Source organism: Phoxinus phoxinus (assembly GCF_949152265.1).
Source record: "Phoxinus phoxinus genome assembly, chromosome: 25".
Lineage (NCBI taxonomy): Eukaryota > Metazoa > Chordata > Actinopteri > Cypriniformes > Leuciscidae > Phoxinus > Phoxinus phoxinus.
Genome location: NC_136900.1, coordinates 1,894,055 through 1,908,412, shown reverse-complemented (window position 1 = coordinate 1,908,412; position 14,358 = coordinate 1,894,055). Strand labels below are relative to the sequence as shown.

Sequence of the window (14,358 nt, the reverse complement as noted above, 5' to 3'; positions counted from 1 at the left end):
AACCATGTCAGCGGGCAGTAGATTATTTGTCAATACCTGCTCTCTCCTCATTTACATCACTCTTTCTTTTTCTCTCAGTATCCTTATCTTGCCCTGTCTCTTCCCCTCCTAAAGCTGGTCTTCTTTAATGTTATCGGAGACTACAAATTGTATTATAATATTAATTCTCAATATGTACACATTCATATTAACCTGGGCCCGGTTCCCCAAAACGTTCTTATCGCTTAGTAGTTCTTAACCTATACCTTAACCTCTCTCTTAACGTTATGGCATGATTCCCGACACGTTCGTACGCTAAGTATATCTTCTGTAAGTCACACTTTCGTAAGGTTGGTCTGGACCATTCGTAAGCTCTCTCTTAGCGTTGTTTGAGCTCAAGACGCTTCTACAATCGATTTTTAACTTTAATTAATAAGTTCAATCTTTCTATTTTACATAGAAACTATGAAATACTGGCAAACATAGATTTTTTTTTCAAAATAAAACCATAGAAAATGTTGCTTGCTTCTGTGTTTGGAGTGAAGTGCTGCCATGCTTCTCTTCAATGTAGTGTTTTTCTTTTATAATTACTACATGCAGAGCTTTGACTGGATGACAAACGTCCAATCTCATGGACTGCAGGCTTTAAACTACCGTAGGTGAAATGCTCCAGTAAAAAAAAAAAAAAAGGGGTTGACATGTGATGTCCATTGTAATGGACGCAGGGTCCGAGTTTAAATCACACAAATAATACACACAAATGTCCTTGACGATTCTCTTACTTGTAATTGACATGCTTCTGTTGAATATTTACTTTATAGAAATGGTTTATTGTCTTCGAAAAAATCTGTTAGCATCTCAACGTTAGGCTAACTATATACTTGAGCTTTTGTTTATGAAAGTTTGGGCTTTTAATCACATCTTATGTGTAGATGAGATGTTTTTAATAGTTTTGTAAAGGTTTTTGCTTGGATATGAGTAAGTTAATCCAAAAACATAAATTCTGTTATCCTAATTTAAAGGGCTCCTATTATGGAATTTTGAAATGTACCTTTCATGTAGTGTGTAACATAGATCTAAGTGAACAAAAACATCCTGCAAAGTTTGAAATATGAAAGTGCACCGTACATAAAGTTATTGTCTTTCAAAAGTAAGAGTCGACTCTGAGTCATTTTTATGAATCGTTAGAAGACCGAAGCTTTTTCTCTGACTAGATGACGTCAACTTGTCAAGTTATTTGAATACGATACGCCCACTTATTGCGCTCCAAGGCCAGCAGGGAAACATCATGGCGACGAGACGCTGTGTTCTGAAGTGTGGCTCAAAAGCAAACTTTTTTCATCTGCCCAAGGAGGAGCATTTGAAGACTAAGTGGCTACAATTCATATAACTATACCACAGAAGTATAGTCCGAGCCTTGTGCTTTGTTCGCGTCATTTTGAAGACGATTGCTTTTTAAATGCACTCAAACTTGGATTCGCCAGCCGGCTGATATTGAAGGAAGGTTCAGTTCCAAGTGTATTTGCATCAGCTTCCTCCTCCGTATCACAACCTGTAAGTGTTATTAATAATTGTTGCTTTTATGTTTTATGTAGCATGCTTAATAATTATTTAGTTTGTTGTGTAAGCACCGTTTAGCTTCTAGGTCTTCAATGGCAATTGTATTGAGATATGTGAAGTGTTTGTCTTTGTTTTCGGAGTTGTCTTAAAGAATAGAGTAATACCTCGTAGTAACGTAACTGCACTTTTTTTGTTTTTTTTTGTAAAAACGTTATGTTTATGCATCGGGCTAACGCAAACAAAGACTGATTGTGCTTTTACAATATGAACTCTGGGCTATGCTCGCTAACATAACATTAAATTCTTTATCTTATTTTTAGTTTTTTACTGCAAACTATAAAGCAGTGGACTATAATCATTATTATAACACGATTTAATTGATAAAAGCATCATTGTACTCCGTGTTAAACAATAAGTATTATCTCTGTAAACACTGCTGGGTCATCTGACCAATCAACGCAGATTAGCGTCGCGCAAAGGAGGGGTTTGGAAAAACGAGTCGTTGAACGAATCATTTGGGAGTCGGTGAGCAAATCAGGTAAAAATAAATGCATATTATACCAAAACAAAAGTGTTTTTTCACATTGCATGCACGTAAAACTGTTGTTGGGGACTCCCTAAACAACATTAGGAACATTTTAAATGTCATAATAGGTGCCCTTTAAGTAATAATTTAATCCTAATATAAAATAATTTTCTGTATATTCTCTATATTCTTTTTTCTCTTTTCTGCTGCAGCTTCTTGCCTTTAAATAACCCTGGCAAGCGATCGTTTACTGATCCTATTTTAGTAGTAAGATATTGTAAGGTTTTTAAAAATAAAATGTATTTAAAATAAAAGTTCTTCATTTGGCAAAATTGCTTTTCCTTAATAGCCTAAGCAGAGGCTTTACTCGCTTCAAACTTAAATTGTCACCGTTTCATTACATCACTGTTGGAAAACACAGAATACATGTTTCCTACCTTTATAAAGGGCAATTGTTTTAAATGTATGCTTCATCTTTCATTTCAAATTCTTAAATCTGATCAATAAATAAAATTAGAATAATAGGACACTATATGGCTGTTACCAATCAAATTAAATCATTTACCATGAAAAATTACAACTGTATTAAATTAGATCATGAGATTGTAAAAAATAAAAAAATAAAAAAAAGACACTTTAAGACTAAACACCAGTAGCTGGCGGCAGGTGGTGGTCTTAATTTTCGCTGCTGAAACAGAACAAAAACAGTCGAATTGCATCTAAAATGTAAGTGACTTTAATTTTAACTATTTGTTTATCGAACTGTTATAAAGTCAGTCACATTTTCAATCGTGATGCAGGAAAACAGCACTCTTGATTGCGTGATGTTGCTTAATTGCATATGTACTATGTAATATGTTATAAATAAAAACACTCCACATTTTTCACAGTTTCTTTGTGTGCTGCGCTCATTTGTTGTGATTTCTCCTCGAGTCGAGAGGCTGCGCGAGCCTCAACAGTGCAACTGTGTTACGGCAGGACATTAGGTAGGCCTAGGCTTTACATTATTATCAACCGCCACTTACATTAAATTAAATAAATCTGAATCATTCTTACGGTTTGGTGATTCCCTAGTTATGGCCTGATTAAATCATCTATATACAGAGTATCTCACAAAAGTGAGTACACCCCTCACAGCAAACATTTCAGTATATCTACTCAAGGGACAATACTATTATAGTATTAAAATAATAGACAATAACATAAATGGAGTTTCTCCATGTAAAGTATTTAAGGAGTTTTACCTCGAGACTGGAGAAACCATAGTAAGAGTCCAGCGATGTTCAGAGCCAGAAGAGCCAGAAGGATGATCAGAGAAGAGTCTGAAAACACAGGAGGAATAATCAGAGAATAGGATCACGTTGAGCTGATTATATTAGAGTTATATCTCTTTGTTGGTTACAAATGTCTCTACTCAAAACAACACTTTCTCCGTCTCTTTGATTCCAACCCGTTTTCTCCTTCCTGAAATGATGCATGTATGAGACTAGTATTTCTTGCTTTTTTGTTAAACCTTTCAAGGTCATATAATGTACATTCTTTCTGCTTGGCTTTGGGGCCCTAATTATTGATGGGTTATTTATGAAAACACTGGCTGAATGGACGTTAATGCACTTATTACATGGCTACTCGATAGTGCAACTGACCAAGTTGTGCTTCACACTGGCTGTGTGCTTTCATGTTGTCTCGTTTTGTGTGAACACATGGCTGGTGATTTGTTTTACTGGCCATGTGCTTGCAAGTCAAGTCAAGGCCAAGGTCATCCGTAGTTTTTGTTGTCTGTTTTTTTATATTTTTATTATCATTAAAAGCCCTTCAACTCCTGCATTTGAGTCCTCGCTCCTTTCACCGCCCCCAAACCTGACAGTAAAGTGTGTTGGACTATTCCTCCATGAGGAGACTCCATGTCTTCATCTTATGTGATCATATCATATCAAACATTCTGAAAAGTGCTGCTTATTTCTTCTCAATTTATTTTGTAGTAGGCTATGTGTAAACATTTTGCAATAAAACATAATGTATTGAAGTAATTAGGTAAATGAAGTAATGTTGTTGTAATCAAGATTGTGGATGGGACCTGTTAATGTAGTTTGTAAAGTATAAACTGCAAACGTATGCTTGTGTTGGGCAAGTGTTTACAGGTTATCCAAGACAATTTAGAGGAGGTATATGATGCTGTGTATTTAAAGGTGCATTAAGTCATGTTTATTTGTACAATATGTAACTTTATTTTAAGGTGTCATTGTTACAGTGTAATTATATATTTAAGTACTGAGTAATATCAGTTAACTACATGTACTTACTATAGGGTTAGGGTTTGTTAGGTGCATGCAAGTATGCATAATTTACTGTTATTACTATGGTAAGTACATAAAACATATGTATCAAGGACACTGTAAAATAAAGTGTTACCCAGTTTTACTGTGGAACAAATTGTATTTTTTATATTTATAAATTAGCAATTAATTTTTACTATTGCACAGTGCCATTTTTATCACCAACTTTGTTTTATAACTTTGTAGTTCATTGTTTTGTCAAATGTGAGAATAAATGCAAGTTTATATTTTCTTTAATATATATTCATTATATTTAATATATGTTCACATATATGTGAGTTTTGTATTAATGTTACCTGTGGAGTTCTGCGCAGGCGCATCTGTCGGGCTGCAGCTGCCGTTTCTCTCCCATCGGTGAGCGTAATATAACATTTTAGATCAGAATCTCGAGACTGCGTTTGTAAACTGTTTCACTGTCTGTGTCTATAAACTGCGTCTACAGGAGGAGTAACGTACGTTATATACCATAGACAGTATATATACACGCTCCCCTGCCTGTGACGTCATGGACAGAACTGGCGCGCCTGTGACGTCGCATGACCCGCGAAACTGCTGCGGAATGGGAGTCCAAGATGGCGTCCTGCTAACTTAACTTTCGCCGAGCTCTGCTGACAAACTTCAATAACGGCATAAATATCATTCCTTAAAGTTACTTTTATGCAAAATCACCCACATATATTTGTATGCTCTCTCTGAAATTCGAAATATGAAGTTGACCGCTGACAAAAGGAAATATATGTCGCGTGTTTCGCGGCAATCTGACAAGATGGACTGTCACAACTAACGTTGTGTGTGTCTGTGGAAGAAACTCTGCCCGGGGCCAGAACACCACTTCCAGATAGTCCAGCTAAACCCCCATCCAAGAAGGGCAAGGCAGATGATGACTTCTCTGTTGTTTCGACGCTCTCTAATCTGATTAACACTCGCTCTGACACCTGAGTGAAAATGGTGAGTGAAAATACCCTTAAAATTGAAGGTTAAAAAAAAAAACTGGACTTTATGGAATGATATTCCGGACATTATTCAAAAGGAATTGCAAATACAATTTGTGGACGGATAAAATGTGATAATAATCCAAACGCAATTGCAAATCGCGCATTACCGTTTGCATTTTCGTTTAAGCGAACGCACACTGACAGCCACCTTTCAAATGGAAAAGCAAAGTCCGTTTGCAACTGCGTTTCCCATATCTGACGAGTTTTGACCCTGTCATATTTAAATAGCAATTTCAATTACCACGTCTGCTTTTTCACTTTCTCAGCGTCGCGTATGTAGTCAGCCAAAACTCAAATGGAATCGCTATTCCCTACTATTTCCATTTCCGATGAAACCTGTGATCAGTGTCAAGAGTGGGGTTATGCTCATAGACAGTATATAAGAGGTTATGCTATGGGTCGTGTTTGTTTGTGTTGGAAAGTGACGTCACTCACAGTCGACGGCATTTGTCCGGCCATGCGTTCATATTTAGACTTTATAAAATCAATATTTTAACATTTACAATCACATTTTGTCAAAATTCATCTATTGGAGTATTATTGACAACTGTGTCACATTGAGAAATGGAAATCCTGAAAATTAAAGTAAAAAAACGCCATTTAGGCCATTTTATTTCCATTCATTCACTTCAACTGTAAGATGGAGGCTGTTGTCCACTAGAGGGAGCAGCAGGATTATAATTGTAATCTTTTTATCAGCTTTCAGCATTGGCTAACAAACAAATGCTTAAAGCAATATATTTGTTATTTTGATGGACGTGTACTATGTGTGTAAGCATGCATAATGGAGTTAACATGGAAAAACTGCTTTGCTTTAGTGCAAAAAACTGGTAAAAATCAAGACTTGCAAAATGAAAGTGAGCCAATAAGTGGTCTTCTACTGCCCCTGCTGGCCATTCTGCTTATTAATAGTCTTTTCACATGTGCTTTTCCATATATTTAGACAATAACAAATCTATTATAAAAAAATATCTACTATTATAACACAATCATATTTTGTCAGAGTTTATCACTTCATTTGTTCTGATGCTTCACATAATTGCTAGCAACGTGGTAAATCATGGTAAATAACGCTAAAACATGGAAAAATCATGCTAGAATCCTGGAAAATCATTCTAGAATGTGGTGTATCATGGTAAATCATCCTGTAACATGGTAAATCAAGGTAAACTAAGATAAATCAAGGTAAACTAAGATATATCATGGTAAACTATGGTAAATCATGCTAGAATGTGTTCAATTGTTGTAAACCATACGAGAACTTGGTATAACATTTTTATGGTTTATTAAACAGAACCATAGATATATACAGATATACAGCCAATGCAACATCTAGTGTATATATCTATGACACAGAACAAGCAGGTTTATAGTATATAACATTTTTTTGTGCTGTATATATTAATCGACACGCTCATATAGCGATTTGATTTATTGCACAGCTATATTTTAGATGTATTCATCCATCTATCAAATCGCGCATTTTGCGTGACATCTGCGTTATTTTGTAAATTCCCTCAGCAACACGGAAATAATACGGCCTTAAGTTATAAATGGAGCTTTATCTGCAGGGAGGGATGGTGTTCGCCAATATTGGAGAACATGTTCGACGCATTCCCTCCTTTAACAGCCATTCTTCGTCAACATTTCTGGACACAACTGGATATCCGTCTTTAAGGAAAACCCCGCGTTGCGCGTTAGTTTTTCGGATACCCAAAGTATTCCCACACTGCAGATTTTAACTTTTTTATCAGCGGGGATCGAGATTAGAATATGCAGCCGCTGTCTCAGACGTTGTCTCCGCTGCACATGTGGAGTCTAAGCAGTCGAGTGGAAAGAAGTTGCGCGCATGTGAGATCTGGTTTAATTTTTTTTCCAAAACCGGTAATAAGCAAATATTCACGATATGATGATCGTACATGTCAATATCGTGATAAACCGCCATACCGTCACAACCCTAGTTCTAGATGAATTAGTTGATGATGACAGTCTTATTCTTTTTGTAGATTTTTACAAAGTAGGGATGGGACGATTACCGGTTTCACGATAAATCACGATAAAATGTACTGACGGTTAGTATTATCGTTTGAAATTTAATTATCATTGAAACCGTGTTTGATTATCGCGATTTTAATAACTCACTGTAAATCCTGTCCAGCCAGCAACAGTCTGACGCGGATGCAGCGCGCATGTTGATTTGTTTTTATTCGAGAAGGAATGGCGGATGGCAGTGACCGTGCTCAGGAGATTTTTCAGCCTTTTAAGAGGACCAAATCTGAGGAGTGGTCATATTTTGGCTTTTAAAAAAGTCCTGAGGGAAACCTAATCGAGGATGGTCACCCTGAAAAAAGTCGCTGCAATAGAAACACTTCAAATCTGCCGAGTCGTCTTGTGTGACCGTCACACACTGTTGTATAGCGAACGCAAGGCAAGTAAACTTTGACCTCAATGCCAAAACTACGTCTGGGAAATAATTGGGCACAAAATGTTGTTTTGAGTTGAAATATTTTATCTCACTTGAAATAAACGTGAAGCTTCCGCGAAGAAAAGTTTGCAGCAAGTGGCTTTGAGCCAAAGACGAACGAACAAGTTCAAACAAGACTATTAAAAGTGACATGTAAGTAGGGCTGCACGGTATGAGGAAAAGCTGCGATGCGCGATAACATTGTTTAATATTGCGATGACGATATGACTTGCGATAAATGTGATTGTTAACTATACTGTTCCCATATCTTAGTGCTTTAATAGGTTCTTTGCGTGATAGGTCAAACGTTTATTACCTGCCTGGTTCAGAATACACGATTTTAGCGCGATTTTGGCACGATCCGTTTGACGTATGGGTGTCGTGGAGATTCGTAATAACGACAACGGGCGTCGGGACGCAAGATTCGATCGTTTCATCTCGTATAGTGTGTCATAGTGGGCGACAACCTACGTCGCGTCTGCGATGCTTCACGACAGAAAGACTATAGCATGTTTAATGTTTAACGGTCCTCCACGACGGGTTGAATATGTGAGCGAGGCGAGACGTGAGTGAGTGCAACAGTGAGTGTGTGTGTGCGCCAGTGAGCGTGTGAGCGTATGTGTGTGTGTCTGCGTGCGTGAGTGAGTGAGTGAGCGAGGGACAGTGAGTGTGTGTGTTTGTGTGTCTGTGCGTGTGAGTGAATGTTTGCGAGTGAATGTGTGTGTGTGACGGCACGCGATGACTGGTCGGAAAGCAACGTGTTGTCTGACATGTTTCTTGTCCAAGATTTTAGGAGTCAAAAACGTGTAAGTTAGTGCTAATCTGAACCAGGCATTATTCATCGTGTCAGGCTGTCTGTTGCGATGTGTTCATCGCGGGAGTTCATATCGCGATGACGATGAAAATTCGATGTATCGTTCAGCCCCTACATGTAAGGGATAATAATGTAATTAATTGTACACTTAATTACACCGATTATTTTTTCCGATTACGGGGGACATATTGAATTGAGATTAATGTTTTAAATCTTACCAACCTGTTGTTAACCTGACATTTTCATACCGTCCCATCCCTATTACAAAGCTTTTGACTCTTGAACACGAGTTTATTTTTCTAGCTCTCCAAAAGCTTGGGTTTGGTGATCCTTTCTGCAAGTTTATAAGAACTCTTTATAATAATGCCAACTGTTCCATCAACCTTAAATCGGCTACCTCGCCTAGATTTCAATTGTCAAGAGGAGTTCGTCAGGGTTGCCCTATATCCCCTTATTTATTTCTTGTGGCTGCACAACTTCATTCCTCCTTTCTTCTGAGTAGAGATGCTCCGATCAGCATTTTTGGGGCCGATTACCGATCACCAAAATCATGATCTGCCGATTGCCGATCATTGCCGATCACAGAATGGCTGAGGAATGGAATCTTTTATCTATAATGTAGCAGAGTTTGCACCATTTGTAGAAATGAAACTACTGGTAACTATGAGGTGGCAAGAACAATTTTTTCTGGAACAACCAATTATGCAAAACACCCCAAAACCAGTAGGTTGTTTATCAGACAAAAATTCATGAAATAATAATAATAAAAATAAGCTTTATTTTATAAAGCGCCTTTAAAAGTGGCTTCTCAAAGCGCTGAACATAAAATCACAATCCACCAAAGATGCATAAAGCAGAAATTGATAAAAGCATCAACTGCGAAGTTAATAATAAAAACTGCGATACACCAAACGAAAAAGGCATCAGCAATTAAATGCATGTTTCAAAAAATAAGTTTTGAGAAGAACTTTAAAAATACCCAAAGTCTGCGCTTCCCTGAGTTCACGCGGTAAAGAGTTCCAAAGGTTTGGAGCGTAAACAGAAAAAGCCCTGTCACCCAAAGATTTTAGGTGCGTTTGTGGAACAGTTAATAAATGACACTGTGAAGATCGCAGTCTGCGTGTTGGAGTGTAGCTGCTCAGTAAACCAGACAAATATTGCGGTGCTAAGCCATGTAATGCCTTATAAGTTAACATCATGATCTTAAAGTCAACACGGTACTTAACCGGTAGCCAGTGTAAAGATTTCAAGACAGGAGTAATATGCTCGAATTTTCCGGTTCCCGTCAGAATCCGGGCTGCCGAGTTCTGGACATATTGCAATTTGTTAATTGAGGATTTGGAAACTCCAGCTAGAACTGCATTACAATAATCCAGTCTTGTGACCACAAATGAATTAATCAGTTTTTCAGCAACAGTTAAATTTAAGATAGGACGCAATCTGGCTATATTTCTAAGGTGGAAAAAAGATGCCTTCACAGTACTCTGTACAAAATTATCAAAAGTGAGGCAAGAGTCAAAAATTACACCAAGGTTCCTCATCTTACTCAGGATCTCTAAATCAGCGCCATCAACAGACATGGATAGTTGAGCGGCTTTGCGAATTTGATGACGGGAACCTATAAGCATAACCTCAGTTTTCCCACTGTTCAAGCAAAGGAAGTTATTATTCAACCATGCCTTAATCTCAGAAATACAGCCAGAAAGATAACAAGCATCAATATCTTCGCCAGGTTTAGAGTGGATGTATATTTGAGTGTCGTCTGCATACAAATGGTAATTAAGACCGAGCGATTGCAACAGATGTCCAAGAGGAGATAGATAGATGTTAAAAAGCAGTGGACCCAGAACTGATCCCTGAGGAACACCAGTGAGCACCGAGCAAGTATCAGACCTAAAGCCACCCATCGAGACAAAATGGGTACGGTCAGTAAAATAGGATTTAAACCAGTCCAGAACTGTACCAGATACACCAAAAGCAGTTTTTAGACGGGAAAGTAATAGACCGTGATCCACAGTATCGAAGGCAGCTTTAAGGTCAAGAAGAATGAGAAGTGAGGTAGAACCAGAATCCGAGGCCGTTAACAAGTCATTGGTTACTTTGACCAACGCTGTTTCCGTGCTGTGAAATTTACGAAAACCTGACTGAAGGGGTTCAAAGAGGTTATTGGTTGTGAGATGGTTACGAAGTTGAGGCAACAACACGCTCAAGTATTTTTGCCAAACAGGGAAGATTAGAAATGGGACGAAAGTTGTTAAAATCATCCCTAGTGACATTTTCTTTCTTGGGTACTGGCGTAACAGCAGCAGTCTTTAATACTGCTGGTACGACCCCAGTTTCCAATGATTCATTTATAATTCTAAGGATAATTTGACACCACACAGGGAAGCAGGATTTGAATAGATCCGTAGGAATTGGGTCCAGCAAGCAAGTTGTTGATTTCATGCTGGATACTTCCCTAGAAAGAACCTCAGAATCCAGTAATGCAAAGTCAGTGAAAGGAGCACCAGTGAACCCAGGTGCACAAAAGGATGGAGTGGCACAGTCAGAGTTACCATGAATGTCTTTACGGACATTATCAATTTTTTAATTAAAAAAACATAAAAAAGAGTCACAGAGCTGTTGAGAAGCCGGCATAGTGGTAAACTGATTAACTTGAAGCAGTCTGTTTATAGTTTGGAACAAGTGTCTGGGATTATTTTGATTATTTTCAATAGTCTGAGAGAAAAAAAAGAGGATCTTTCAGTCTCCAAAAGAACTCGATATTCCCGCAGAAGATCTTTCCACTCTTGATAGTAGACACTCTGCCCAGTAAGACGCCATTTGCGCTCCTTTTTCCGACAGGCAGCCTTTTTAAAACGTAGATTGTCATTATACCAAGGAGCGGATCGGACATATGTGACTTTTCGTGACATTAGAGGAGCATAAATGTCAAGATTAGTAGCAAGAGTTGAATTTAGATGCAAAACTCTCTCCTCCAGTGATAAGGTATGAAAGCCACTTAAGATAGAAACCACCGAATAGGAGAAAGCTGCCTGGTCGATAGACTTCCACTTCCGGTAGGTTACTGTTCTGGTGGTAAGCTCATTTGTATGATACAGTTCGAGGTTAAAAAAGACAGCTGAATGGTCAGACAAACCAATGTCAATAGATGAAAACTGTGACACAAACGAGCCATTAGCCATCACAAGATCTAGAGTATGACCCTTGTTGTGAGTTGGGTCCGTTACAAACTGTGTGAGGCTGAAACGGTCAATTAGTGACAGAAACTCCATAGCCGCCCCTGAGTCACTCTGTTCCACATGTATATTGAAATCGCCCACAATTAGAATTCTCTCAAACTTTAAAGTCAGCAATGACAGGAGGTCTGCAAACTCTGATAAGAAAGCTGCGTGTGTCTTAGCCTTAGGTGGTTTATAGATTGTAGCGATGATGGTTGAAACAGGAGCAGAAATACTCAAGACCAGACATTCAAATGATGAAAACTGGGGGATAGTCACAGAGCTTATGCGGAACTTGTATAGCTTGTATAGCACGATAATACCTCCACCTCTGCCAGTTGTCCTCGGGAGATCTAGTACTCCAAAACCAGCTGGAGAAATAACTATTTTAAGTCAAATTTAAGACCGTTTTAAGACATTTTAAGATCATAAAGATTGAAATTTAAGACCGTTTTAAGACATTTTAAGATCATAAAGATTGAAATTTAAGAAAAACGCATTAACCAGCAAATAACAAATAAAATTAGCATCAACATGCACTTTTTGTTTACATAAGCATTAAAATAATAACATAAATTATGGCTAGATTTCAAAAGAGTGTCTTGCAACATGTTATCTACTAACATGTACAAGTGCAAATAAAGTATTGACATAAAAGGTTTTATAAAAAGATAAACCTCATATTTCAGCCTTTAAATAATTTTTTCTATGTAAAGAATGAGTAAAAAAAGATAAATGACTGACATTTACAATGCACATTAGCTTATTTTTTATTATTAATAGTAAAATTCGGTCTGATTTTCCTTTGGAGTCTGTCGTTGCTATGCAACCATGCACGGCGCTCTCCACAACGCACGGCGCTCTCCACGACGACAAAGAACTCTGAAGTAGATTTTTTTTTCATCTCGCTGCGCCTGGGAAAAAAAGGCTGCATCACTTCTATAATGAGCGCGCTTGCCGCACGCCTACATTTGAAATAACGAACTTGAGCGTGCAAAAGACGCGATGTGTGAACGGCCCCTTAGCGACCTCCCTCCAGTCAGGCCACGAGCTACTGGCAGCTCGCGAGCGCCGTGTTGGAGACCCCTGCTCTACAGCTCTGCTTTGTAGGCTACGACTACTTTTTAGCTACTTTGTAATGACTTGCTGCGGCCAGAATCATGTTGCCACTGGCAGGCTCCGGTCTGCTGTTGTGTGCCAGTGCGCCGCGCATGCAGGTGGAAAAAACTCGCGCGAGTAATTTACGTCACGTGATCGGCTTTTTTGATCGGCGCTTTTGGGGTTCGCCGGTCAAGCTATTTTTAGCCAATATCGGCCGATCATGATCGGCGGCCGATCAATCGGAGCATCACTACTTCTGAGTAGTCATTTGCAAGGTATTACTATTGCCAACAAACATATTCTTATTAGTCAGCAAGCTGACAACACTACCCTGTTCTTAAAAGATGAATTACAGATTCCGATTGCAATCCAACGCATAACATTTTTTCTCTAAAGCTTCCACTTTAAAGTCCGCGTGAACCGGAAGTTGCAAACGACTTTTTTCAAGTGTTGTGACGCATTTCCGAGTGAAAGGGAATATTGAACAGAGGGTTTTACTTCAACCAACCCAAGCCGTCAAGCCTACGTCATCAGAAAATAACCATTCCAGACCAGAAGTAACTTTTCAGACTTTGATTAAAGATAACTTCGGCAAACAATTGTTTTCTGTGTATTAACTTGCACGGATTAATTGTTCACCACAAGACTAGTAATATCCGCTAACAAAGTAAATAGGGTCAATTTTGATTTCATGCCGACTTTAAACTTAAATCTTAATAAATGTGAGCTGTTAAAACCTGTCCTTCTCTCTCTCTCTCTCTCTCTCTCTCTCTCTCTCTCTCTCTCTCTCTCTATGGTATTCCAGTTAAGTCTCAGGTGACCTATCTGGGTATATCCATATGTAAGGATGATAAAGTTAGATGCATCGGTTTTCACAACGCATCATCAATCCGGAAGTCGGCCATTTTGGAGGCACTGAACGTAAACACTGACACTGAACTGAACAGACTCGCAAATTTGGCTGATTATTATTGCTGCTGGAAAATGGTAGAGTTTTGGACTGTACTAATCGGTCGCACCGGGGAAAAACATTTAGAGTTCTACAGACTGTCAAAAGTTTTAGAGAAGTGTGCAAAAAACTGATGAAAGAAGGCGTTTGTGGTTGAGAGAGGCACAGCATCAGCCACATGTGTAACGTTAAATGAACCGTTGACTATGGCTAAAATATTGACGTACCGGTAGTTAACTATGGCTACATTCACACTGTCAGTCCAAATCTGATTATCTTTGTATCCGATTGGAATCTGCTCTAAAATGATGTCCACGCTGTGTATCGCAACTGTTCAGATCCGATGTGTGTGTCCATGCAGCTCTTTGGCAATGACGTTGCGTTGATGGAGGGGTTTGCATTTGCAATAGAGA

At 38.4% G+C, this 14,358-nt stretch overlaps 2 protein-coding genes across 2 annotated transcripts in view; one reads left to right on the top strand and one right to left on the bottom strand.

The window, feature by feature from the left end:
• Nucleotides 1–4,773, bottom strand: part of LOC306993706 (uncharacterized protein) — a gene marked incomplete at its 5' end in the record, with an annotated part of 41,208 nt that extends 36,435 nt beyond the window's left edge. The window contains 2 exons of the mRNA XM_079603708.1: nucleotides 3,310–3,387; nucleotides 4,698–4,773. Of these exons, the coding sequence (XP_079459834.1) occupies nucleotides 3,310–3,387; nucleotides 4,698–4,773 (154 nt within the window). The remainder of the gene's footprint in view (nucleotides 1–3,309; nucleotides 3,388–4,697) is intronic.
• A 184-nt stretch (nucleotides 4,774–4,957) lies between these two features.
• The window catches only part of LOC306993956 (guanylate-binding protein 4-like), a 51,437-nt gene continuing 42,036 nt past the window's right edge, over nucleotides 4,958–14,358 (top strand). Inside the window, exon 1 of the mRNA XM_079604175.1 lies at nucleotides 4,958–5,349. The gene's annotated coding sequence lies outside the window, so the exon portion shown is untranslated. The remainder of the gene's footprint in view (nucleotides 5,350–14,358) is intronic.